Source organism: Genypterus blacodes, unplaced genomic scaffold, assembly GCF_046128005.1.
Source record: "Genypterus blacodes isolate CSIRO-AG114 ecotype Tasmania unplaced genomic scaffold, CSIRO-AGI_Gbla_v1 ptg000120l_1, whole genome shotgun sequence".
Classification (NCBI taxonomy): Eukaryota; Metazoa; Chordata; class Actinopteri; order Ophidiiformes; family Ophidiidae; genus Genypterus; species Genypterus blacodes.
The window spans coordinates 1,830,071-1,857,173 of NW_027466923.1; the positions used below are offsets into that span (position 1 = coordinate 1,830,071).

At 40.9% G+C, this 27,103-nt stretch overlaps 2 protein-coding genes across 3 annotated transcripts; one reads left to right on the forward strand and one right to left on the reverse strand.

Moving 5' to 3' along the window:
* Positions 1-3,269: 3,269 nt before the first annotated feature.
* LOC143009980 (vasoactive intestinal polypeptide receptor-like) lies at positions 3,270-22,733 on the forward strand. Of its 2 annotated transcripts, none has more exons than XM_076162085.1 (13): positions 3,270-3,355; positions 5,528-5,615; positions 8,525-8,638; positions 14,137-14,243; positions 14,392-14,489; positions 15,925-16,054; positions 17,406-17,559; positions 17,653-17,713; positions 17,954-18,020; positions 18,111-18,202; positions 18,719-18,848; positions 19,232-19,273; positions 20,194-22,733. In XM_076162085.1, exons 2-13 carry the CDS (start codon positions 5,543-5,545, stop codon positions 20,380-20,382), a joined length of 1,257 nt encoding a protein of 418 aa, XP_076018200.1. In that variant the 5' UTR covers positions 3,270-3,355; positions 5,528-5,542; the 3' UTR covers positions 20,383-22,733. The 2 variants fall into 2 exon arrangements, with proteins under 2 accessions (XP_076018200.1, XP_076018199.1); XM_076162084.1 differs by lacking the exon at positions 3,270-3,355 and adding an exon at positions 3,669-3,904.
* Positions 22,734-22,967: 234 nt separating this feature from the next.
* LOC143010144 (kelch-like protein 40a) lies at positions 22,968-26,129 on the reverse strand. The gene is made up of 6 exons (XM_076162342.1): positions 24,996-26,129; positions 24,741-24,901; positions 24,278-24,385; positions 23,536-23,721; positions 23,166-23,315; positions 22,968-23,079 (listed from the first exon to the last, which is right to left on the reverse strand). The coding sequence occupies exons 1-6, from the start codon at positions 26,127-26,129 to the stop codon at positions 22,968-22,970; spliced, it is 1,851 nt and encodes a 616-aa protein (XP_076018457.1).
* Positions 26,130-27,103: the final 974 nt, after the last annotated feature.

Consider the following 27,103-nt stretch of genomic DNA (forward strand, 5'->3'; position numbering starts at 1 on the left):
ATTACAAAATAACTATCACTTGATCTTGCACATTAATACAGAATGAACACATTCAAGCCAACTGCACCATGATTAAATTGACCTGTATCTAAGCAGAATATATGGTGACCAACCCTGTATGATCAATATTAACTCAAGCTTAATTATCACAAACAGCATTTACAGCACAGGGAACACTAACTTTGGCAGTGTGTGTTCAAATATTTAGGCTATTACAGTGGGATTTCTGGGCTTTGTTGTTGATATGAATGACTAAGCCCTCAGACTGCGGGGCAATAAATGTAAAGTTCATCATCATGCATCATTTGAGGCCCCCCCGACCTCTTGAGCCCCTGGGCCTGGGCATGTTGAGCTTGCCCAGTAAGCTACGTCTTGGTCCTCCGACAAGCAAAAAAGAAACTGTATAGAAATCCAAACTATGCTACAGCTTAGTAAACAATTCCACTATTTAATTTCGCAATTGCACCAAAACTGGAGAGGAGAGGAGAGAGGAATTCAGAGGACAGAACAGAGGGATCCACTTCAGAGCTGCTTTTGTCCTTTTATTATCTTTAATGCAGATCTTAAATGTGTTTGCCCTTGACTGTGAATTGAAAGCATCAAGGCATTTAACTCAAAATCCAACGTCATTTTCTTCTTGTTATTTATTTGAAACATTTAAATCTAACAAAAGCAGCAGCAGTTATGATACAATGTTTAGTCACCCAAGCAGTACGACACAGTTTCATGAAACTCTTCCCATTCTTTCAGAGACAGTGTCACAAATTTGCTGACTTGAGACTCAAGTTGACATTCTAAACACAGATCCATCTTTGACTTTGACACACTCACTTGTGATGTCACATGGACTTTGATTCAGGGAGACCTTCCCTAAACCGAAGAATTGGATGAAAATACACAAATATAACTTAATAAAAAACTTGTATAGTTGTATATTTGTATACCACAAACACACAAACACACACTTTATGATTCATACTTACCACATCTTTGTGGACTTCAGATCCTCTTATTCAATCAGCACCAAAGTATTGAGTCAGTCTAGACTTCTGACTTCCTTGTTTTGAATAAAGATTTCAATGTGCCTTCAAAAATACTAACTTGGTCGCACCTGAGCTGTATACTCTTTAAACTCTACACTCTAAAGTGCTAAATCGTTACGCATCTGTTGTACTTTCAATGACCACAGTTCTAAAAATGTCACTGTTTGCTGAAAAACAACATTTTTACCCCCAATTCAAAGATTAAATTGTTTACAAATCCAGCATTCAAATGGTTCATGGAACTCCTGCTGGGAAAATAATTTTACTTTCCGATCTTCATCTTCATTTGATGAGACTGTGGCACCGTTGTAATTATCATCATTACCTCTGATAAACTATCTGGGGCACTTACTGTGTGATTGACATCACCGGGGTCTATTTAAACTCTAACATCAGCATCACACCAAAACATTGAATCCCTGGAGTCAAGGCATCAACATTATTACAGGTGCCATATGTAGCATTATAAACAAGAACATGTTAATTGACTTTGATTTACGAGCATTAACAGTCCAGTATATTGATTTTAAAAACATTGTCGCCTTTGCTGAAATGATCCTGAAATCGTACAGGCTTCCAGTTGGCCACAGAATTGTTGTTTTAAATAGCATTGCTGTAAATGGCTGAGGTGCTGACAAGCTGACACCATATGAGTCAAACAAACAACAGAAAACAGATCTACTAACTGTTTATAGAGCTAAAACAAAACATGGCAAACCTTTAAATGTTATGCTTATATATGGGACAAACTCTCAGAGGACCTGAGACATTTTAGAGATATTTGGTGTTAACTTCACACGCCCTTTGGTCCAGCAATCTGGTTCTTAGGCCTTTGGATTGCTGTAATGTTAATGACAGAATCAGTACAATAACAGCAGATGCAGTGGAAGGACAAACAAATGCTCTTAATTTGTATTGAAGTGTGACTGTAGCCTGTGGCATGTCTGAGGTCCTCTGGGTGTTTATCCCATATATAGGCAGCATAATATTTGAAGGAAGCTTTGCCATGTTTTGTTTCAGCTCTATAAATGGTTAGTCGACCTGTTTTGGGGACTCCTATGGGGTCTTCATGTCAGACGTGTTCATGTATTTGTGGATCTATGTGATAATGGGCAATGCTATTTTAAATGTGGTTCTGTGGCATAACAAGGCATGACAAGAGGACCAGTGCAATATGATCATACTCCTTAGTTCTTCTGTATGGATCAGAAAGCTCTTGACCTCAGAAATCAAATATGTTTAGAGATGGATTCAAGTTTAAAAGAATTACAGAAGTTAAAATTGCAGATGACTCAAAAGCCAAAATGTTTGTCTTCCATCTCACTGGGGGGCGTCCTCTAACATCCATCAAAGATGTTTACAAGCCTCTCCGACTCATCCACTGATAAGAAAACCAGGCCAACGTATGGAGTGAAGCACACGGTGCCACCCAATGAATCAATGTATAGACCCTGTGTTTTGTTCTGTGTTACGTATATACGTCAGTCTCGTGGATGGAAATGAATGCAATAACCTTCACTCTCGGTGTTCACAATGACAGAGCGACCATCTGTCCAGAGACGGAGACAAACTGCATTTCGGTGCAGGAATCCTGCTTGGAGAGAGAAAGCAGAAACATTCTTCTGTCTTTTTACTGAAAAAGGTCTAATGTCTTCTCTCTCTCTTCTCCACAGCATGGTGCATCCACTTCAGGTATAAACACTCTGCATCACTCTTTGTCCTATTCCTGTGGGTACCACTAAATATCCTCCTTATCACTATAGCAACAGAAGTAATAAGATGTGGAAGGTGTGCGTCAGAAATAAAGACTTTGTGGGCACTTGGGAAGTGATGCATAAACAAAATGACACATGCTTCCGAGCATCATGGTACTTGAGTACTGCAATAGCTGAAGTGTGTTCATAAAGCTTCCCATATGTTGATTGGTGTGCTGACATCCATATGCTGTGTTCAAAGTAAAAGCCAGTGAAAAGCAGCGTGCTACGTACCTAACACTAACACCTACTATTATACTGATTTGTTTGGTGTCAAATCAGCAAAAGGAAGCGTTAAGGATCCGTTTTAGAGATCTGCATTTTAAGAGAGAAGGTACGGAATGCTGCAACTGTGTTCAAATAATACAGGGAGTCCCAGCACACGTGGTGTGTTTGGATTTATCATACCAATGGAAATTACCATCTATTTATTTGTTTAGTTGTCTTTACTGCCGGAAAGTTGTGCGCGGCCCCCTCCCGTCCCAGCGCAGCAACAAGTTCAGCCTCTGTCCCTCTGCCGTTCAATCCTGACACTGACACCCCGACGCCCCAACACAGGTGAGACTAATCAGTTCTTCAGTCCAGCTCCCCTCATATGTCCACAGTGAGATGAAGACCCTCAACATCACTTTCTCACTACATTCTTTTTTGTAAATGTGCTCTCAGAATGAAGACTTTTCTTGAGAAAATGGCTTCAGACCGCAGACAGTTAAACAATTGCGGACACATGTCACTAACGGGTATCGCATTTCCTGCTTCCTTCACCGACTGGCGTCCACGGGTAATGTTTAATTAGTTTGTTTTAGTGGGTCAATGTTAAAAATCCCAACGGGAGGAGGTGGGGGCAGGGGAGGGGGAGGAAGATGAGGAGGAGGATGAGGAGGAGGAGGAGGAGAAGAAGGGGGAGGATTTGAGGAGCGCGACTACAAATTCACTCCCCACCGTCAGTGAGTGCGCAGGAACGCGGAGTCGGGAACAGTAGGCTCACAAACCTGAAGCGGATTATCACTATTATTCACTTATTTTCCTTTGTTAGTTTGAATGAAAACTATGACGGTGGGAGCTTCTAAACTCGTCTTTATTCTCTCTTGCCTGTTGTTGGAACCTGTGAGTATATTTTAATCTTTAAACTTTTCTCTTGAGCTGAAGCTGGTTGTCGAATGTATTATTTATTATCTGAGCTTTCCTACATACACCCACAGATCCTTCTAGTATAGTGAAGGAAGTGGGTTTGGATGCAGCGCAACTTCCTTACTGCGCCTGAAGACCAGTTTAATGTCTTGGCGTAGGCATGGAAACGTACAAAAACGGATTTTGGTTTAATTTGTGACATATTATGTAAGAATCTTCATCTTTTCTAGCTGAAAAGTACTAGTTTTTTGGTCAAGTCTAAAGGAAAAGTTGTCCATTATTATATCAAGGTCTTCCTCTAATAGATTGTATCATCATGCCTCTAAAAGTCAATTTTCAGCCCTTATCACTGAAGAGATTTAGCTTTCACATGCTTTTGATTGACTTCTTTATTCCTAACAGGCACAAATGTATTCAGCCCAGGTTCCCTCTGCGCTTTGTGTCAATCTACGCTTTGTGTGTCAATCTCCAGAGTTCCCTGAGCGCCAGAGTCTCGGCAGGTCTTTGAGTGACAGTCAAAATCAAACTGTGCGACAGATTGTTGATTGATTGTTTTCGGTGAATTTATGTATTTTGTGAGCTTGCTGAGGGTGAATTACCTGGAAAAGGCTTTGAGGTGTGCGTTGGTTTAACAGGACACCATGGCAACAGCCTCCTTTGTCTTTCTCGGAACTCGCAGGTCTCCAGTATCTTTATCCGCAATTGTCTCCTATAGAAGAGCCCCTATGCATCATTTCTGTATTCACCTAGAGGTCAAATCTCTTAGAACACTATTAGTATGTAGTAAGCAAAGGAAGGCGCTGTTGCTAGTGGCGATGACAGTGAAACACAGGGGGTTTTCTCTAGTTACTCCAACTTATTTTGTTGAAGCCTGCACCAATCCATCAATGACTCAAGTGAATATGGCCGAGGTGATGGCGGCTCTGTAGCCTGAGGAGTCAGATAAATCATAACTTAAACGAGGGAGTCACCTTGTGTAGGGGAAGCTGATGTGCTACGGACTCATTTTGTCGCTAACAATAGCTTCATACATCCAGTTTGATTAATGTCTCCACAGAAGAGACTCATCCAGCTAAGTAACAGCTATAAATCTACAGGTCTAACAGGATCCTCCAGAGTCTTCCTCCTGTGGTAAACCCTGACACCATCAGGGAAATCCGACTCACTTTCACATTGAGGATTCATGGGAAAATCAAAGGAATGAAGAGGTTGAATCACTATTACAGGTTGATTTTGTTTCAGCGTAGGTGAGACTCAACTCAGGGATGATGGAAGTTTGCCTTTATATGTAACGCACAGCTGAGACATGAGGTGGACCACAGGTTTTCTTTCAGATTCTCTTATTTGAATAAATAATTATCAACAATTTTGACCTTTTTTTTTAATGTTTTATTTTCAAGAACTTCAAAGATTTGTTTTGTTGGATGATAGATTCAGGAATTCTTGATTGATCTCTCCTTGAATTTCTTCTAGATTTTTCATTTTTTTTACCAAAGCAAAATTCAGTGAAACCTAAAGAGGGTTAACTTGTAATCTCATGAAGAGTTTGTTACCAATAGAGAGCGGCCTAATTAATCAAACTGAACTGTGTCTTCACAGGTATTTTCTGCTCAGATGTGTGAAATCATGATGGAAATAGAAAGAGAGAGAGACGTGTGTCTGTCTCAGATTGAGAACAAAACGACAGGTATGTATTCTTTTGACACATTTGTATAATTAAAGGTGAAGCCATACGCTTTGCCCTTAATGTTAATATCTACACAACGGATAACTCACCTACCTACACACCTGGTTAGACACGCCCACTTTTTAAGAGTCAGTGAGCCAGTGGGTGTGTCCTAATACCCAGTGAGCTGCTGACTAAGATGCATCATTTTGGTCGATTCTTAAGTCATCATGCCATGGGGACTGGCAGAGTAAGGCAGTTTTGCATGCAGCAGAACCTTTGGTGACTTTTTTCAATCCACAACGGCGGACGCAGGCGAGAGCGGAGCAACCAGCAAGTCATTTTCAAAAGTAAGTTATTTCAACTGCTGTGGAGTTTTGGGGTTCGTTTTATCATAAATAGTTGTGACATTGTGTGTAATTTGTACATGAGCTTTATAAATGCTCATTTTGTCATTTTAGTGCATCAATCTTTTTCTTGGTTTAGCATGTTAGCTAGTTGTGTTGCCTCGGCCCATTGTTTCTAATGGGTTGGGTTAGCTAGCTCTGACCCTAAGTAATCGCTTCCATGGAAATAGAACAATTTCATAAAATCAACAGGGTTATTTATCTAATCTATCACCGTGGTTACTGGCACTTATTTGTCAGTAAGAGGCTGGGCAGTTGTTCATATTGTTTTTTTGGTAAACAGGAGTGTTCTCTTCACTTTCAGGCACCAAACCTGCCCTGGGAGTTGGTAGACACACGAAGGAGGTTACCCTGTAATCGTTCACAGCCTGTAGCTGTACTAAGGGGAAGAGTTCCCGGTTGCCATAGCACCCAGCACCTGGTTCACCTGGAGCCTTAAGCGGACATGGCAGCCATCAATAGCCCCAATAACATACTGGAAAACTCTGTGCTCTTTTATTTATCTATATTTATATTTCTGTAATGTCATGTGTTATCCTATTAATTGCCTTGTTCCTGTTTGGCTCGTATGTCCTATGTTTTTGAAGGTGCTATACAAATAAAGTTCTTATTCTATGCATCCTATGTTATACTCTCTATTATTAATGGTTTAGTAATGTGAAAAGGTCCATTTTGGTCATCTTTAAGTCTTTGACGTAGAAACATCAATTGAATAAAATCCATGCCATAAATCTCACTCTTAAACACTGATTTGTGACATCCAGTATCTGTAGCAACATAGGGTGTCCCAATAAGCTGCCTAAGTAGACATTATGATGCTGTTTGTCTTCTAACAAATCCGCATAGATCTCTCATGGAATGACTAAACCAGTCAGGCTGCTCTGTAACCGACTGATGCCCAAAAGACAACAAGGTTTTCGGCTTTAGATGACACCTTGGCTGAACACTAATTTACTTGAAAATATTGCAGGCTTTAAACTCAGAAACTTTTAATTTACCACTGATCAGTCTTAATTACATATTTGGAAGTGTTGCATATTCACATTATGCAGCAGGTAATTGTATTCTACTGAGAGAACACTGAAGATATGTTTACTCGGCCTGGTTTAACAGCATGTTTAACCCCTGATACAAGACTCTGTTTATGTACACACACTGCTCTTAACTGCTCATTATGGTTTTAATTTAGTTATGATTTTGTCTGGTATAGATTTTATCAAACTTAAACGCTTTTTAATCCTCAGAGTAATGTGGCAAATGGTGTGTTTGTAGTGTTGTAGTGGTGTAAATGGTGAACAGGTGTGAACAAGCCTGGTGGTGATCTGCTCAATCCAAATAAGTGTAATGAAGGACAGGGACCTGTTTTATTAGTCATTGTAGCAGCGCTTTAACTCATCTGTTGTTATGGACCCAGGGCCATAACAACAGTTGACCTGAGTTAACACATTTTGGATGCCATGGAAACGTCAACGCTCTACCTTCGTTTTCTGGAAACACAAGCCAGGTTCCTGTTTATCTCACAGTAGCATTCAATGGATTCTGAAGAGACTTTAACATGTTGTATCTTCTTCTTTGTCTCCATTGATTCCCCTCATTCTCTCTCACACACGCATTTTCTGTTTCTCTCTTACTTTTTCAACCTTTCCTCCTTCTTTCTCTTCATCTGTATTTCTCTCACTCCCCCCTTGAACTGTCTTTCATTCTCTCCCCATCTCTTGGTCTCCCTCTGTCCTTTTGTCACTCTTCATCCTTCTCTCTTTTACCCTCTCTGTCTGTCACTTATCCTCTTATCTCTCCCTCGCTCTCCCCTCTCTTGTAATTTGTTTTTCCTCTCTCACTCTTTCCCCATTCTCTCGTTCTTCATCTGTCTGTCATCTCTCTCACTCTCCCCAATCACTCTTGTTCTCCTGTGTTTCTTTTTTGACCTCTCTCTTCATTCTCTTCACCTGTATTCCTCTTGTATTTCTCTCACTCTAACCTCTCGTTCTTCATCGCTCTCTCTTTTTCACTCCCTTCTCTTGCTCTTCATCCGTTTCTCTTGTTTGTTTGTTCTCTCCCTCCTTTCTACATCTGTATTTATGTCTCTTCATATTTCTCTTCTTCTTTTCCCCTCCCTATCTGCTCCCACTCTGTTCCTCTCGCTGACTTCTCTCTTGACCTCTTTCTCTCTGTCTCTCTCCATATTTGTTCCCTTGTATCTGTTTTTATCCCTCTCACACACTGTCTCTCTCTCTTCCCCTGTCTCCCTTACTCACTCCTCACCTTTCTCTCTTTTACCCTCTCTGCTCATCTCTCTCTCTCTCATCTCACACACCTTCTCTCTCCATTGTTTTCCCTCTCTTGTATTCCCTCTCTTATGTTTTCTGTGTTTCTTTCTCTTTTGACCTTTGTTCCACCTTATTTCTCCTCATTTCTACTTCTCCCTCTTCATATCCCGTTTGCCTTTTACTCTCTCTCTCTCTCTCTCTCTCTCTCTCTCTCTCTCTCTCTCTCTCTCTCTCTCTCTCTCTCTCTCTCTCTCAGGGTGCACTGGAATGTGGGACAGGATTGCTTGCTGGCCCAGTGCTGATGTGGGAGAGGTGGTCACCATCCCCTGCCCCAAATATTTCTTCTATTTCTCCAGAGACGTCCATGCGGGTACGAGGTCCAGTTTATAAAACAGGTGGTGTGTGGGTCTGTTTGTGTATATGTGCTTTTATGCATGTGCGTGTGGGAGACGTTGACTGATGTTGGAACATTATGTGACATGAGGGTGGTTGAACAATTGATATACTGAAATGTCCTGTAGAATCTATAAAAAGCACAACTTGTTTGGCAAAATAGTATAAAGCTTCATCAGTACACAGATAGCTGCCCCCCCATATTGACCTTCTTGGCGTCTGTCCTGTCTACACATTGACTGTTTTTCTTTCCTCTTAGTTATCACTCAGTAAATTCATTTCTCTTTGTCTCTGTCATGCTGCTGAATTGTTGACTGGAGGATTTGGTGCCGTAAGTTAAAATTTCCACGAAATGCCCCACGTAACAAGTTGCTCATCAAGTGAGAATCCACCATTAGGAAGGTCATCTGCTTAGGAGGTCGTCATTTGATTGGATGACAGCTTGGTGGAAAGTTAACATGTCAAGTCATACCAATCCATTTATTTATTTATTGTTAGATTTTGGGTTGCTTTAGATATTTTAGTCTAGATATTTGGTACCCTTTGGCCATGAGGTCTGGGTAGGGACTAAAAGAATCAGAATTAGATCGCAAGTGGCCGAAGTTGTGTCAGAGATCATTTGTAGGCATAGAGTGAGGAGACATCTGAAGATGGGACCTTGGCTCTTTCACGCTGACAGAATCTAGCTAAGGTGGCTCAGATCCTGAAAGACTGGCACGTCCAGCTGTGAGCAAGCTTAGCATGCTGCCTCTGTGTTTGGTCAGTGCGTAAATGTGCCAAGTTTTATGCTGTTGAAAAGTGCAAGGTTTGACCTAAAATCCTTTTTAACCGCCATGCTATTGTTGAAAATTGTTGGTTCTCTTTAAAAATGGCATTTTTAATTGTTGGATATTTCTGAAATGTACACGCGTGCCATTTGAGTGTGTGGGGTGTTTGGACAGATCTTGTTGAGTCAGATGTTACATCATGCATCAGACAGTGGTCTCTGCATTGAGTAGTATTTCTATACATGCAGGTCTGGGTTGTGTGTAGGATATTTATAACGGAAAGTGTTTCTACATTACATTACATTACGATCATTTGGCTGACGCTTTTATCCAAAGCGACTTACATTACATTTACCACCCTTCGCAGAGGGGGGAGCAATTGAGGGTTCGGTGCCTTGCTCAGGGGCACCTCGGCAGGGGCTCGAACCGGCAACCCTCCGATTCTCAAGCGGAAGCTCTACCCACTGAGCCACTGCCTCCCTATTCCCTTCCATTCATGTTGATCCTCCCCTATGTTTTCATAATATATGAGATCTTTGCAAAAGGTCATTGTCGTTGAATGTTGGTCGGTATGTACTGTCCTGCATTTTTGTTTGTTTACTATACATTAGGTTCAAAGTAGGCTAAACATGTAGTGGCTTGTACTCATGATGTTATGCATGATATTTCTCAGCTGTGTTTAATGTATAGATTAGGTATGAAAACAACAAAACAAGACAAAAGCAGTGAGGCGTACTGGCTGAGTCACAAAAACAACAGTTTGTCATCTCCACAAAAACAAAACGATCAAAGATTGTGATGTTTGTTTGTCCTCTTTTAATCTACGAGAAGCACCGTAAAGAATCCTACTAATTATGTGTAACACTATCCACTGCCTGGAGAAATTGTCGGCTGAATAGCAGTTTGTTGTTCTTGCAGATATGATTCCCCTTTGATGATCTCCGTATTTTAATTATTTACAACGTTGGATCTGTTCAGTTTAATGCTTGTTGTTGTTTGAGTGTAATAAACTGGCAGGGAGGCGTCAGTTTGAGATTCTGGGAGGTGATGGAGTTGGCCTAACTTAAAAGACTCAGATTGACACTTGGGGTTACACTAAAATGATGCTTTTACTGTGGCTGACTATTTAAGTAATCTTTCATTGAAACATGCTTGTCACTCAATAATTCCTGTACTAGCTCACTTCAACAGTTCAGACTATGACATTTTGACTGCATAGGGTTCGGCTTTAAGTGGCCGTAGTGCTTTTACAATTCACCTTGTATACATACTGTATAGGGGAGATGTGGCTGCCCCTGTAATCTATCCAGCATGTTATGTCACATACAGGACAAAAGAGGGACTCAAGTCAGGGATTTATTATCAGCATGCGATGGGTTCATCAAGGAAAAATAGTGTTTTCTGGGAAGCACCCAGATGGGAGACGGAATGACCTTTCCCTCATACCCCTGCAGGGAAAAGGGGGAAGCAGTGAGCACAGAGATGAAGAATCACCAGTTTACTGAGGTGGAGGGAGGTGGAGGTATATTTCAGCGAGCTGTCAAAGGTTCAGCTGGCCCACACTGAGCAGGGCTGAAGTGAGTTAGAAACAACATTATTACAATCTGTTCTGTAATGAGTATTTTTAGACATTCTCAAATCATCAAAATTTGAGGTTGACTCCTGAGAAATGCATCCATTAAGACAAACAAGCCTACAGCAATCACTCAGTATGTTTACATTCATGTTGAAACTTGCGTGACGGTAATCACTTGATTTTCAAACATCTCATTTACGCTATAATTTGGCCTAAACAAGTGTGTTTCTACACAGCTGGTCAATCCTACCTGAGCTGTGCAGACCTGTACCTAAACAGCACTTATGTGGCTGGAGATGTGTTTCCAACGAAGGGGAACATCCAGGGGGAGGATGTCAGTGAAGGGAAACCATCAGATTCGATGCAGATAAATTGAGCTGTTAATATTCTAACTTGTGGATTATCAGTGGTAAAATATGCATTATGCAACAGAAATCATGATGTTTCAATCTGCTGCAAGGCAAACACACAATCACTGCACACAATGTTGTACTAGAAGAAAGCTCAATACCTTGTGTGCATCGCTGTTTGTGGTCTGTTTCAACGGAGCAGACAATTCAGTCTTAATTATGAAAACATAGAAATGAATCCATGAGGCTAGAGACCAACTTGACTGGGCTCTTCTACGAAACAGCGCTAGGAAACTGTGTTTTCCGAGCTTACTTCAGCTCGGCTCAGGTCCACTTGTAGGGTAATGGAAAAAGAAGCAGGCCAGGTCAGATTATATGATTGTACATCTATTTACTCAGGCATGTTAAAGTTTTAGTAAGAGTCTGCTGGACCTGGAGATGGATTTTATTCTTTTAAGACTTTTTTTTGGGGTGTATCTAGGATGACCTGTTGTTAGTCAGTGTTGTAGCATAGTTGCAAAGAGAGATTGTTGTTTGTTTGCACCAAAAGCTACTGTTGGTCAGTACAATGTTGTACATAGCAGGAACATTAAAAAACATTATAAAGCAGACACATAAAAATTTAACAACAGAACAGGAAATATGTGCATTCCCTCTCAGTAACTTGTGTGGAGGCTGGAAGAGCTTCTTATTGGACAGATTTTGCTGAATTTGCCAGTTGTGTAAATAATGATTCTGCCCCTTATCGTAGAGTCCATTCTGTTTTTATTTTAAAAGATTGAATTCACGTGCTTGAATTAATATTTTCACCATCAACAACCGTGGTGAAAGACTGAAACACATCTAAAGCCATTCATTTTCTAATCCTCGCACTGAAAAGCCAAGCATTACGAAACACGGCGCCACAGATATTCAAGGGGCAAAGTCATAAATTTAGTTCAGATAGAGTTTGCCATTCTCATGAACTCTTTACCTAGTATGTCTAACACAAACACACAGTCATTCATCTCTTTTAATAACACGACTCAACCTCTTCCCAAGCTCCCTTGTGACAGACTGCGAGGTAAGTATATGTTTATACAAAAGAATTTAATGTCACAAACAACGTCTATGAAGTTATTTATTTTTACGTCCCTGGCACACGACAGGCTGATTTACTCGCTTGAGCTCTGCTCGTTTTTTATGCATGACACTGAAAATCCCTCCAGTGGTGTTTTGGGGGATGATGAAAGCATTCTTCTGGTCATCCCTCATACAAGCCAAATCCAGTGGTGGCATGGGCTGAAACAGCAGGGGCTTACCATCTCCTTTGTGTCTTGGCATGTTGTTTGAGAAAGCTAAGCCTCGATCTTCTCCACCGTACACCGCTCAGGTATTTGTGAGCTGAGCTTTTTTAGAACACATTCTAAGACTTTACATTGTTGATCATTTCTCAACTCACACTGGATTTGATAGTGGCAGTGGATTGTTATTGGGAAATGTGAGGAATGTCCTACATTTAGATTTCTACAACATTCAGGCCAGGGATTAATTTCTCTCCTCAGGAACAGAAGGAGAGGAGGCTCTACACGTGCTGCACAATTACAGACTGAGTAAATCCCATGACGTAATTGATGTTTGTAGGATTAATTATGGATCATCTTTGTTGCATGATGGGTTTTCAGTCTAATTACAGATTAGCTCCAGCTTTCGGTCCCTGCAACACTTGCAGGTTTAAAGTAGGTTGATATAAATGCTGAACATGTATTCATACATGATATAAACATTTGTATTTGCAACTGCCAAATGTATTATGTAACATAATTATGAACATAAGTGGTTGTAATATCATCTAGATATAATGTTTTGTAAGTAAGACCTTAAAGTCGGCCCAGGTGTTGAAAGGAAGCCGTTGTTGCAAAGCTAGAACTGGAGAATTATCTTCAAAGTTACGGGGTCGTAGTTCGGGGTCGTGCTGCGGTGTTGTGAAGAAGCTGCAGTTTTTAAGAGCAGTAGAGCTCAAACCAATGACAAGAACATAACAATAATTTGTCTAGAATTACGAATGCATGGACTGAGGAGAGTTCTCATCCTGGATGTATTAAGGAGAGGAAAATATGCAACCATCGTCTTCGTCGAATACTTCCCTTAGGTCTTTTATTGTTATGGAATGATGGACTGGGGAGTTATCAAAAGCATCACAACCATAGCGTATTACTTTGTCTTTTATGCTTCATTCAATGCAGTGATCCAACTCTAGTCAGTAGGGAAATGCATAATGTGTTGTCCAATTACCCACACTAAGTAAAAAGCCTTTCAGTGTGTGTGCGTGGGTGCGTGTGTGTTTTTCATTTATTCATCCCTCCTGCTTTCGTTTTGTTGTTTATTCATCCTGTTCTAGTCAGTCTCTTTGCTCCACTTTCTTCTCCTTGTGTCCACTCAGATAATCCATCACTCTCCTCTCAGCACTCTGCACTTGTACCCCCCCCCCCCCCCAAGCAAAGATATCTAAATGCTCGCCTTGGCCTTCTGATTTGTTTGTTCAGAGAGGGAAATTAAGAAACAGATGGAGGGAAATACAGTGGGGAACCGTCTCAGTGTCTCTGAGCCGCTGGGACTGCTGATCGCATTCAGCCATGCCTTTCATTTTCTTATAGTTGGGAGTATTCCAAAGAGACGCATATGGCAGGTCTTAGAGGGCCATAATTGAGTGTGAGCAAATGTAAGGACGTTTTGCCTCCTCATGAGGAAAGGAACTAGTTTGTCATATGATTGATGTTTGCCCCGTCTCTCTGCTCATTAGGTAACCTGTCAAAGACCTGCAATGAGGAAGGCTGGTCCCAGATCAGCGCCGCTGCCTTTATACAGGACTGTGGGTACAGCCCCAATAACACCATAGATGATGATGTGGTAGGTATGGCAACCAACACTTTAATGACCTCCAACCCTTAGCTACTGATCATCATGTCTGAAATTTTATGGCAAATGTGAAACCCGGTCTGTATGGGATTCAGTTGGTTTACACTGAATTTAACAGAATGTGTAATGTGAATTTTAGGGGGAATTCTATGACAGAATCAAAGTGGGTTACACCATTGGTCACAGCGTGTCGCTCATTTCTCTGACGATCGCCATCATCATACTGTGTCTCTTTCGGTAAGTGGATCCACAAAATGCTGCTTAATGTGCCTGTATAAAGAAAATCAAACACCTTGTTCCATCATTTAGGGTGATAAACCCCTCAGTCCCTCGTTTGCGGCCACACTTCCTGAATTTTATAGAAGTTTTACAGCGCTTTTCACACAGGGACTGACTTGTAGGACAAAACGTCCAGATCTATCCGCTCTTGCAACATTTCTCAAACAAAGCACTCAAATGCAAGAAGCAATATAGGAAAACCACTTCGACAAGTTGCTGTTGTTGACTGTATCCCTTTTTGCGTGTGTGTCTGTGTGTGTGTGTCTGTATGTGCGGATATGTGCATTCTGATGATTAGAACAAGTGGCCTGTGTATAGCTTTTAATGAATTACACACTCTGTTCATTAGGTTGAGTGTGAGTTTACAATTGGACTCCTGCGTGCTTGTTCATGTGTGTGTGTGAGTGTGTTACTGACTAAACAACAAGTGAAATGTTTATCTCACGGGGTAATGAAATGCCAATGGTTGGGACACACAGGATGCAAAGAGTATGGGCTGTTTATGTGCAGCTGTACACTCGTGTTCAGGCAGCTGGTCCATGCTGTGTGTCATCACGCCCATCCCGCTGGATGACCTGTCCGATTGGCTCACACTCTTCACCCCGATCATAAGCTCACCGTGAAGGCATGTGTTTGGGAAAACCCACATGACAGAATTTACATTAGAGAAGTTTTCTCCACAGACCTCCCGATTTGTTCTCAGAGTGAAGAGTTTTTCTCGCTTGTTTTGCTCATTAAACATAGAATTCAGTGAAAGAAGTAAATACAGAATAAATCTACGTGGCAATAACTGGTTTTGTTGGTAAACAAAATCTGCTAATGGATTTTTGTGGAGCCTTTTCTCATTTTTAGCTGCTTTATTTAACACTGCGGTTTGGCAATTGTTTCTCTTATCAATAACTCATTTGTGAAGCTTCACTATTTGGTCAACAACCAGAAATTCTGTGCTTCATACTATTCAAAAGTGCTTATTACTCAGATGGGACAGTCAAAGGGAACAAATTTCACAAGAGCAACAAATCTCAGAAAGTAATAATGGAAAAAAAAACACCAAAGCTTTCATGCTTCTTTCCTGTGTGTGATGGATTAGATGCTTAAATTGCATTTTAAGTTTTGTTTAGGTATTTATAATTTTTCAGCAATAGCAAGATATCTAAAAAGACACAGGCAGGACTTGGACACTACAAGATCCTTAAGCCAGTCTTTCAACAACAGGAAACAAAGTCCTCAAACAAATGGTCTGATTCTCCTCAAGTGTGTGGTTTTTTAAACAGCTCTTATATTTATTACTTCTGTTCGGGTAAACTCGTAATTAAACTTAAAATGTGATATTTATTCATCATATTCTTGATATGAAACCCTAATCACCTGTTTACTTTCTATTCTTCTACAGGAAGTTACACTGCACAAGAAATTACATCCACATGAATCTGTTTGTGTCCTTCATCCTGAAAGCCATCGCAGTCTTCATCAAAGACGTGGTTCTGTACGATGTCGGGGAGACTGACAACTGCCAGTCATCTGTGAGTGACACATTCAGTCTCCTCCTCTCCTCCCCAGCTCTTTGAGCCACACACTTTATACTGCAGGGACAAAATATCCGCACATCTCTTAAGTGTAAAATGATTATCCTCAACCATGCACGCACATCGCTAATCACTATTGTGGCTTTGCACGAGTTCAGCTCCACTTTATCCCACGTCATCCCAGTTGGCTTCCAAATACTTTAAACCTTAGATTCACTTCTATCCCTTACTGCAGCACTACTTTGCACACTGGGCGGTAACAGGTTACTTTAGGTCATTTGAGGCTTACAGGAACTAGAATATTTCTAAAGATGCTTGAATAGATCGAAAAAGACAATCAGGTTGAAACAGCAAATATATAATGTGTTCACTTCAAAAACACAAAATCTTAGAAATCTACGTGAAGGACTTCTGTCAAACTGGGACCGACCTAAGTTGGAGTATGATGAATATATTCAGAAGTCCTACATGATACAAAGATCTTATTCACTTGTCCATTTGATGAATGAGTCTCTGTGTGTCCCTGCTGTGTCCACTCAGACTCAATGGACTTTAATGCCTTTGTCTCCAAGTTTACATAATGTGAGTGTGCAAAAGTTCCTGGGTGGAGTTGTGTTTACTGAGTCTCTTACGCTGCAGAGACAGAGATGTCCATTAATCTGTCCAGCAGGATGTTGTGAGAGTTCCTGTTGGCTGAACATTCAGATAAATCACATTCAAACTTTTGATATCAAATTTTAATCACTTTGTTTGGACAACATGATCATAGCAACAACATCAAAATGTAATAAATGTAACCATTCAGATCAGAAGATAGGCTGTTGTTTATCTTGCAGTTTCATACCGTCTGTATTCTTCTGTTGACATTTTTACATGTCTAGTCAGCAACTGCAGGTCTGTTTTCTCAGATCTGGTTTGAGACGAATCCTCTGCTTTATTACCTGGGGGGGATTAGATCAGCAGACAATAACTCACCCGCCTACTTCACTATCTCTAAGTGCTGATTGTTAAATGCAGAGTTGGAGTACACTGCTTTAGATACACTATTTCCGCTTGAGGGTACACAGACGGTCCTGGACCAAACACAGCTGCTCACGCTCTCAACAGTGTTCAAACACAACAGAGCAACATGTTGGACGCAACTAACATGGACAAGTCAGGGATAATCCTAAAATACTCTCTGGTGTAAACGCTGGAAAGTTATTCAGAGCTTCGAAAGTTATGCACCATTGACCGAACAACCACCGACCAATATCCTACTAAGCTTTATAAAAGTTGGTTTTGTGTTTATCTCAGTTCATTTTGTTCTGCAATCCGCTGCTGATATCCCATCCCGCTTCTCCTTCAGGTGGGCTGCAAGGTAGTGGTGGTCTTCTTCCAGTATGGCATCATGGCGAGTTACTTCTGGCTGCTGGTGGAGGGCCTCTACCTCCACGCTCTGTTAGCTGTCTCTTTCTTTTCTGAGAAGAAGTACTTCTGGTGGTACATCCTGCTTGGCTGGGGTACGTGTGTATGTCCCATGCAGGGTTTATTTGTCGGCACAACTGATTACTTTGCTCTTAAAATAACCTTTTGTTGTTGTTTCTTGATCACAGGGGCTCCGACCATCTTTATCACAGCATGGGTGATTACAAAGGCTTTTATGAATGACCCTGGGTGAGCGAACCATTTGTCTTTGTTTTTATCTCAATGATGAAATTGGCTCCATGCCTTCACAACAGTCATTACGTGGCTGTTTTCACATGATGGTGAATATTGCACCCATGATCAACAAGCTGGATTTCATGTTTAAAAGTAGTGGAATCCCCCTTTAAGAGATATACTTGGCTTATAAAATAGAATAGTGGTTTGACAGTTTAAGTATGTAATATCGTTCTATTCTCTCTGTTGCCGTAGATGCTGGGACACAATTGATGACAAGCCATGGTGGATCATTAAAACGCCTATTTTAGTAACCATACTTGTGAGTCATAGTGTTGGCTTGTGATTTACATTTCATAAACAGCTCTGAGTAATGGGATTACATGAACCAGCCTATTTGCTCTTTTGCCAGGTAAACTTTTTCCTCTTCATCTGTATAATCCGCATTTTACGACAGAAGATGAATTGCCCAGACATCGGAAGAAAGGAATCCAATCAGTACTCGTAAGTTTTGCGCTTTGAAATATCAGCGTCTCTGTTAGGGGGTGGGTCCTGGTTATTTCTCATCAGGCGACATGTCATAAATTATTTGAGCTACGGTTGTGTTTTTATAGGCGAGCAGTCATACCTCTTGGATAGGGAAGAGTGTTGCTCAGCATTTGTGGAGGATATGAGGTTTGACTCGGCGAAGTCTCGGCGAAGCTTAAAATGACGGCAACATTAAGATATTAGTGGACAAAACTAGGCACATGGTCATATTCAGATCATTTAATGCAGTACTTTGTAAGGGTGTGTTTACTTCACACAATGCATATTGCTGTCAATATGTTTGAGAAGTAAAGGACCAATCAAAAACAAAGCTTTTGGGGCATGAATTTAAACTTACTCACAAAATATTAAGGCAATACATGTATAATATGTCCCCTTACAGTTAGGGTAAAAGGTAGTCATTTACCTGAGCGAATTAAGATTAGAATAAAGATTGAGGATTAATGACTTCATTTTATTTGTGACACTCAGGAGACTGGCTAAATCCACACTGCTCTTGATTCCTCTCTTTGGGATAAACTACATCATTTTTGCCTTCATTCCTGAACACATCCACCCGCACATCAGGCTGGTCTTCGATCTGATTCTGTGGTCATTTCAGGTGAGGTACACCGCCTTAAGCAACAGTTTGGTGTCAGATTAACAGAGTAAACATTGTGTTTGGGCAATGTTAAGAAAAGTACGCTCCAATAATGTGGCGTAAGTGATTTGCTGTGGCTGAGTGTTGCTGCTCAGGGCCAAGCAGAATGACGGAAACATAGCTGGGGAAAGTATTTTTAATTTTCAACCTTTTAACTCTGATTTTCACTGGGAAAAATTCCCAGAGATCTAAATGATGAAGCTCCTGTCTCAGCCTGAAGATGGTCGCAATCTCGCCATCATTACTCATTCAGAAGTATTTTGAGTGTCTCTCCAGCTGCGCTATCACACTGGTATTTCTACTGGACAATACATTTCATCTGCTTCTTATTCTCTCCTCTGCAGGGTTTTGTTGTCGCTGTGTTGTACTGTTTTCTGAATGGAGAGGTAAGCACAAAACGTTTCTGACCCTTTAAGAAAAAGAGTTCCACATTTATTAGTCATCAGATCTGCTCTTCATCCACATCAGACAGACAGAAACACAATCTGCCCAAACCAGGGATGCAGAAAAGTGTGATTCCGGTGTCTAAGTTGAAGAAGTTATTTATTCATTTATAATTGAGGTCTTTAATACCTGGTTGAAGCTCCTTCAGCTGCACAATCTCCACCAAACTTTTCCCGTAGCTGCACAACAGTGAAGAGGATTTTCTGACTCTCTACAAAACTGCTACACTTTATCAATAGCTCTCGGAATTCCGTCCTGAACAGCCCTCTCCAGTTTATGCGTTCCTATTTGGCTAAGATCGAGACGGTCCTCACCATTCCAAATAGTTTCTTCTTTTTAAGGCATTCTGTTGTTGATTTACTGTAGTATTTTTGGAGTGGTACCCTGAAATGCTCCAGGAAAACTTCTACAGTAGATCCAGTTTGAGTTGTCGTTCCCTTAACGGCTGTAAGCTTTCCTTTCAGTTAGGTTGTGGTGGCGGTGTGCTATTCTCTCTCTTTTTCTTTTTGTATTGAGCAATTCACCTCTACAACCCACAACAACAATGTCAATTTTACAAATTTTATTTCATGTATTGACAAGAACAAGTACAGTTTTGGTTTATTTTTAGTTTTGGCAGATTGCATTTGTCCATTCTAGTGATTTAGATGAGTATAATCAGTCCACATGTGATGAGTAATGTAGAAATGAGGTCACCCCGAGGATTTCACTCCCCCTTTCTTGCGCAAAACCATCGCTTTAAGATGATAATTTCCTCTCCAGCATTTATGTATCAAATCCTATAACAGTTGCCCCCTCTTCAGCCTGTTTTTATTCTTCCTCACCTCTCTCTTTCTCCGCCACTCTTCTGTCTCTCCCACAGGTTCAGGCGGAGATTAAGCGTAAGTGGCGGAGGTGGACGTTACAGAGGTTCCTGGGTGCTCACACAAAGTACCAGCATCCCTCTATAGGCAGCAACGGCAACAACAGCACCCAGATCACCGTTTTCACCAAATGCAGCCCAACTATCAGGCGAGCATCTGAGACTCAGGAGAAGTTCTCTGCCATCTGAAACAGCAAAATCTAATTCTCCTTCTATTCCAGTCGTACTTCGATTTCATATGGAGAATGATTGTCTCAAGCTACTGGTTTTGGGTTAATACATTCTATTTGTATTAGGGCTAGTTTAGTGCCAATATTGATCGTCTTTAAGTTTCTTTCAGTATGTGGCAAAAATAGAGAAACTGAGGCTTTTAAGGGAAACCATGGGAACCCGAACACTTTGAATTGTTTTAGTGTTAGAAAGTCTTAATTCACGGTAACCAACGCCAACCATCATTATCTCAAAAATCTTTGAGAAATTAAGCATATGACAGTTTCAATGTCATTTATCAGATTTTTTTTAGACTTGGCTCATGATAGATTTGATTAGATACTGAGGAAGATCAGAATCTGATTAAAGGAATAGTTTCACTTTCATTAGCCTCACATGATAAGGAATTTGTTGACATTTTTTGCACATTTCTTAAAAACTACGTCGATCATAATGAAAAATACTCTGGCATGTGTGTCCTATGATGGATCATCAACAGGTGTAATCTAGCTCAGGCAGGGTCAGATGCTCAGACGGGGGTCACACTTGTGCTGTAACAAATAAAGCAAGACACATGGAGCTACCACCAATATTAGGCTAAAATGAGGCAAGATTCAACACCGAGTTTAACCCCTTATGGACAGCCATTTACATGATAGATATGTGGCATGTCTCACTTCAAGGTGTTGAAAGTATATGGGCAAAAAAAAGCAAAACTAATAGACTGTTGTACAGCAGGACAGGGACATTATACGGCACTGACTGGCAGATATGTAAAATTTCCAGTAAGCCCAGTGTCAGGATTATATATTGGCAAACAGGGAGGTTTGTACAAGCATGTAACACCTGAAAACTAACTACTGAAAAGATGTTGATAGTCGTCACCACACAGACAAACATTAACTCAGTAGTTTTATTATTAATGGAAACCAGGACACTGAAGGAAAAAGAAATGTGACTCTCGGCCAGAATTTTCCGTCTGATGCTGAGCAATAGATGGATGGAGCAGAGGAGCAGAGTCCTATAAGGAGTAATATGTTTATTAAAGGGGTGTGTTACACAAGAGGACTTAAAGCACTTAACCTAATGGCCCATGTTGCTTAGGGGACCGCTGGTAGCAACATTAACGACAGCATTGGTCTGCATCTATAGCATAGCCAACATACTGGACATTCTTATCCTGTCTATGACAGTTTTATATGAAGGATACACTCAGATGAATGACTGCCGGATGACATTCCAGAGGAGAGACTAAAGATCCCCCCAGTGATATTTATCTGAGATTACAGAAGCTTTTAGTTGTGTTGAGTGCACACACTTTCATTTTTACGGCCTCTGCAACTCAATGCATTTGATGTATTTCATTATAAATGCACAATATACTCATTCCATTTCAAATCAGTGTGAGTTATTATGTGGTATCAGTGATTAAAGTCCATTAAATGGACTGCGGAGCATCTGACGGTTAGTATTCTACTCTGTTCTATTTTATTCCTCTCTTCTCTTCTTTATTGTCAAATTATACAAATGTAAATTGTAAGCAGCAAAATTCTGTAAATATCAGAAAACATAATTTTGACTGTGCACAGGCAGTGTCAGGTATTTTACTTTAGTTCCCTTTCCTGTATCTGTGCTTGTACAAGTAACTGAAAGTACCTCAGACCTTTGACTAAACGTCACACAAAGGTGTTGTGTATAGTGTGAAACTGTAAATATGGATGAAGAATTTATGGTCATGACTTTTAGTCTTCAGGTGTAAACTGGAAATGGATGTTTACATGTAAAACTATGTCCCACACGGTTCCCTGTGGTATTTGCATAACGTCTGTAATGTTGATTTATGTGAAACTCTTTGTCGCCCTGTAAAGTTCTGTGTAAATAGTGTGTAATGACCTGGCCTAGTGTACAGAATAAGGAATCACATGTAAAGATGTTCAAGAACCAAATGTTAAATGAATACAATCATTTGTGGATGTAATCAGAGAAACATTCAAATCAAAGCAGTCAGACTTTATCTGTATTTGTGCTTCACACATAGCAAAAGATAATAAAGGAAATACAACATCACAAAACAGATGTACAAATTGCACTCAAATATTATAGCTTTTTATAAAAGAATATTGATGATATTCTGACCTCAATCGGCTCAATTCCTTCCGAACTTACAGTTTGTATCCGTCTCCCCCTGCTGTTAAGGCTAATATAAAACAATTCTGAAAACACTCAGCAGTTGTTATACTGTTTTCAACTATACAGACAAATTAAATGCAATCATGTTCCTCTTCCCTGAAATACATTTTCCCTTAAGCTAACTTTGGGCCATTTGTACAAAATGTGTAGATTGATTTGTTTGTTATTCTTTTTGTTTTTGTATATTATTCTTTTGTTATCAACGTGTAACAGTTGTGATTTACAGACTTAAACAGGTAAGTGTGCACTGTGGTGCTGTGGAGTAGAAATGGATCCATGTGTTTGCACATTAAGGCATTGAAACTATTTCAAAATACTCCCGAATTTAAATAATAACTACTAAATTTTTATGTCCCCTTTAACAGTTCCCATGGTTATAACTTGGTGAGGCGCACAGTATTGAGGCGCGCAGGAAGCACAGTGGAACCCTCTGCATAGATGATCTCTCGTAAAATCCCATTCCAGCATGTATCTGACTCATCGTATCTGTTGGTCAAATAGAGAGAAGACGTGAGTCACACGTACACAGATTGTCTTCAGATATCAGTACTGCTAAAGAAGTGGGCGTGTACCTCCAGATGTCAGTCATCTCTGTTGGGGTGGGCTCCTCACTGGTCTCACTGGGCATCATGGCGAAGCCTCCCACAGCGTACAGGAAACCTCCTGTGGAGATCAGACTGAGGGAGCTGCGCTCTTGAGGGAACTCTGTAAAGTCAGACCACCTGGAGCAGAAGAGTACAATAATTACACACGCACACAGGAAGCGATGATAGCCTGCAATAAGCTGCTATACTTCAGTGTGACTCACACAGAGAACAGCATCTGTGCTATTTTATGACCTTATGACCTGCTGTCCACAGTCTGAGTCATTACACGACTGATGACAAATACTTCACCTCATAACGAGGAGATTTAGTGGTCATATAAAAACAGCTGCCTTACTGATCGGTGGCGATGTCGTAGACCTCCACAGTGCTGGTGAGGCCCGAGTCTGTGACCCCCGTCACCACATAGATCTGATCGTTATGGACAGTGACACCAAACAGGGAGCGGCCCTTCTTCATTGGAGCCAGGTCCTTCCACTCAAACTTAGTAGGGTTGTAGACGCAGACCCTCCTCATACACTTCCTGCATAAGAACAGTGATACAGCGTGTTGAGAACTCCACCCTGAAATGCTCTCAAATGATACATTCTGACTTAGGCAGAAGGATTTGTGCTTTATAGAAATTTAAAATGGATCATATGACTAGTGATCAAGCTTGGAAGAATTACTAGAACTAAAACAGTATTTCCATAAAAAAATGTATGAAGATAAATTTTAGATTTAAAATTATGAGAAATTATTCCTTTAAAGATTCCAGAAAAAAAACCTATTCTACCTATTCCTTCACTTAATTCTCTCTTTAAAAAAATGTCTTCATATTTGTTTGTCATGTGGTCCATTTTGGTTTCAGTCCTTCACAGTCATTCATCCTTTTTTGTTGTCTAAAGGTTTGGCAGAAACATCCCCCTTTTTTACAAGATGAAATGAGAAGCAAAAAGCAGCAGCGTCACGGCGCTGATGTATAACACCCTCCACTGTGTACTTAACAGACACTGCATGAGGAACTTAGACTGAGGAGCTTTTGTAAATCAGCCATAAATTGTCAGACTTTGGACTATCTGAAGTTCCAGCATACGTACTTGCCCTCAGACTTTCCTCCAATGACATAAACCAGGTCGTTGTGTGAGACAGTTCCATGCCCGTACACTTGATAAGGCAGAGGGTCTGACTCACCCCATTTGAAAGACCTGTGAGAAAAAAGAGGATAACAAAATCAGACTTACAGTATTTGACAAAGTACAATTCAATTACAAATACATTTTTTCACAATGCAAAAAATAAAGACCAATTAATAAACAAAATTGAAGCATAATTGAAAATTGAATAGTAAAAATGTAAATACAAAACACAGGTGCAACAGGTTTCAAAAAAGAAATATATATAAATATAATATATAAACTGACTGTACTAACGTTCCTTTACATTGTTTAATTAGAAAACACAAAATTACAGTCAAATGTGCAGACAAAAACCTGTTGCTTACAACAGTGTCAGACCCGAAACTAATCATAATTATGATAATGTTCTAGTATCCATACTTACTGTCTGTCATAGATCAAGACTGAGTCCAGAACGTGATCTCCGTCCTTCAGTTCTTTGCCACCTACAACAAAGATGGAGTTCTCAGCCTCAGTCAGCCCAAACAGACATCGTGGGTTTGGTAATGAGGGCATCCCGAGCCATTCTGAGCTCACTGGGTCAAACTGGGGAGGGAGAGAATGAAAGTGAACGCTCTGTCTGGACAAATACTTTTTCACATAACTACATGTTGATCCTTGGAGTGCATTGATACGCTACCTGTAGGAAGTAAGAAGTGAATGGGTCGTCTTTGTTTTCCTCGTTGTACAGTAATCCTCCCACCACAAACACCTGGTTCTGCTTTGTCACCAAGCTGCTGTGATTCTTTGGAATTTCTGTGGATTCTGAGACCACAAAGCATTCGTTTCCTACCGGGTCATAGGCCCAGGTCCCTGTGCTACTGATCATAAGTACCAGGTCCATCTCAAACATCCCAAAGCGAGGGTTGTTGTTAAGTATACCAGGAAGAAACCCATCTTCATCCTCCTCTTCCTCCTCCTCCTCCTCCTCACTTCCTTCTCCCCCCTTTGCCCCCTCAGCACTAGGTTTCCTTGGTTTTGGAAGATGACCTCGGTGAGCATCCTTGACGAGTTCCAGCTCCTTCTTGATGTCCTGGTTGAACCGAATCAACGGGTGACGCTCCACTTTCTCCTTGAAGTATTCCAAAGGTATCAGCCTGAAACGGACGCAGTGCAAAAGCTCCGCCAGGTCCTTCGTGCGATTTGTCTCATCGTGTTTGACCCAGTCCATCACCGATTCAAACACCACCTCCTCCCGTTCAACATTGAGGGCATCTGAGGTGATGATAGAGGCCAGCTCGCTTGGACCCAGGAGCAGGAAATCCTGATCCCTGACAATAACCTGATAGCGTTCACAGATGAACTCCCTTGCAGGCACAATGAGCCTGGGACAATCCAACAGTATTCCTAGCCTGAAGATAGCAAAGCTGTTTCCCAGAACCAGCTTTTCTTGAAGGTAAGTCACACAGACAGAGAAGATAGAAGGAATCTGATACATGTTGGCAACCATGAAGATATCTTGAACATTCTGCTCTGTCAAATCAATATCAGAGGTGTATAAGTAGCGCAGGATCAACCCCATTATCCCCGGCTCCACATCTTTGAGGACAATCTCACGTCTCTTGCTTTCCTCCAGGTCAGACAGGAACATGGCCTTGAAGAAGGGGCTGCTGGCCGCTAAGACCAAGCGGTGGCAGGGGAACTCCTTGTCTTGGATTTTGAGGACGCAATCCACAAACTTGTCATTCTCCAGGAGATCACATAGTCCATCCTGAAGCAGGCTCTGTTGGTACATCCGTGGCTGCATGATCGGGTCTATGGTCAGGGCAGCCATTTTGTTCTGTCTCCTTATCTTGGGTGGGTTTCCTGGGAGGGAGAGGAACTCTACTTACTCCCACAACCGAGCAGAACTGCCAGTGTTCTCAGTGTTAACCTGACTGCTGTGGAGTCTCCATGGGTTGGTTGGCTACTGCAGCTGTCTGTGGCTGTCTGTCACTCTGGCAGTCAGAGGTATTTATAGACAGACAGACCAACAGGACCATTCCACTCCTGCACAGAGCGTCCCCCACAAACAGCTGAGTGACTAAGCACAGCTGCCTGGAACGTTCTCCTCACTTTGATCACTGTTCCCAACTCGTTTGCAACGTCATACTGGGTGAAAGTGGCTGGACTGGGTGGAGGGAAGAGTTTAGCATTTAGCATTTATATGTCAGTGCAGGTCAGAGCCTGAGGCTGTTTTAGGTGTTTCATAATGAGGAACATCTTTGATCAGCAGACCTGAGCACAGTCCCATGTTTTAGGGTAAAATACATGGCGTACTTGGCTGAAATATTGATAAATTCACAAGGCAGAATTTTTCCTGCTGTCTTCTCCAGGGCTGCGTTTTAGGCTCAGCCAATTTCACTTCATTCATTCATTCATTCATTCATTCATTCATTCATTCATTCATTCATTCATTAATTGTGTGGCCATGAGTGTATCAATAATCTGATCCATTTGCTCTCTTTTATATCTTATTTAGCTTTGTTTTAAGAAAGTTTAGTCCAGAAGGGCATTATGGGTCAGTAGAGATCTGTGGTAAAACATTGCCATCTTGTGGTGAAAGATAACAACGTTTACCGTTAAGCATAAATAAGAAGTTTCTTGATTTGTTGAGCAGTTTCTGTCACATTCTTGTTGTCAGATCCTGACACTGATATGTGAACACATATATATATATATATATATATATATATACACATAAGCTTTGAGCAATTACTGAGTATTTATTTCTTCTTGTATGACACATAATTACATGGACTTTCCAAC

Coding starts and splice junctions, on each gene's coding strand:
- LOC143009980 (XM_076162084.1), top strand. CDS start 3,839: ATGAAAACTATGACGGTGGGAGCTTCTAAACTCGTCTTTATTCTCTCT. Junction 8,639..14,136: donor CTCCAGAGACGTCCATGCGG/GTACGAGGTCCA, acceptor TCTGCTCATTAG/GTAACCTGTCAAAGACCTGC. Junction 17,560..17,652: donor GTACATCCTGCTTGGCTGGG/GTACGTGTGTAT, acceptor TCTTGATCACAG/GGGCTCCGACCATCTTTATC.
- LOC143010144 (XM_076162342.1), bottom strand. CDS start 26,129: ATGGCTGCCCTGACCATAGACCCGATCATGCAGCCACGGATGTACCAA. Junction 24,386..24,740: donor GTCTTGATCTATGACAGACA/GTAAGTATGGAT, acceptor TTTTTCTCACAG/GTCTTTCAAATGGGGTGAGT. Junction 23,722..24,277: donor GGAGGAAAGTCTGAGGGCAA/GTACGTATGCTG, acceptor GTTCTTATGCAG/GAAGTGTATGAGGAGGGTCT.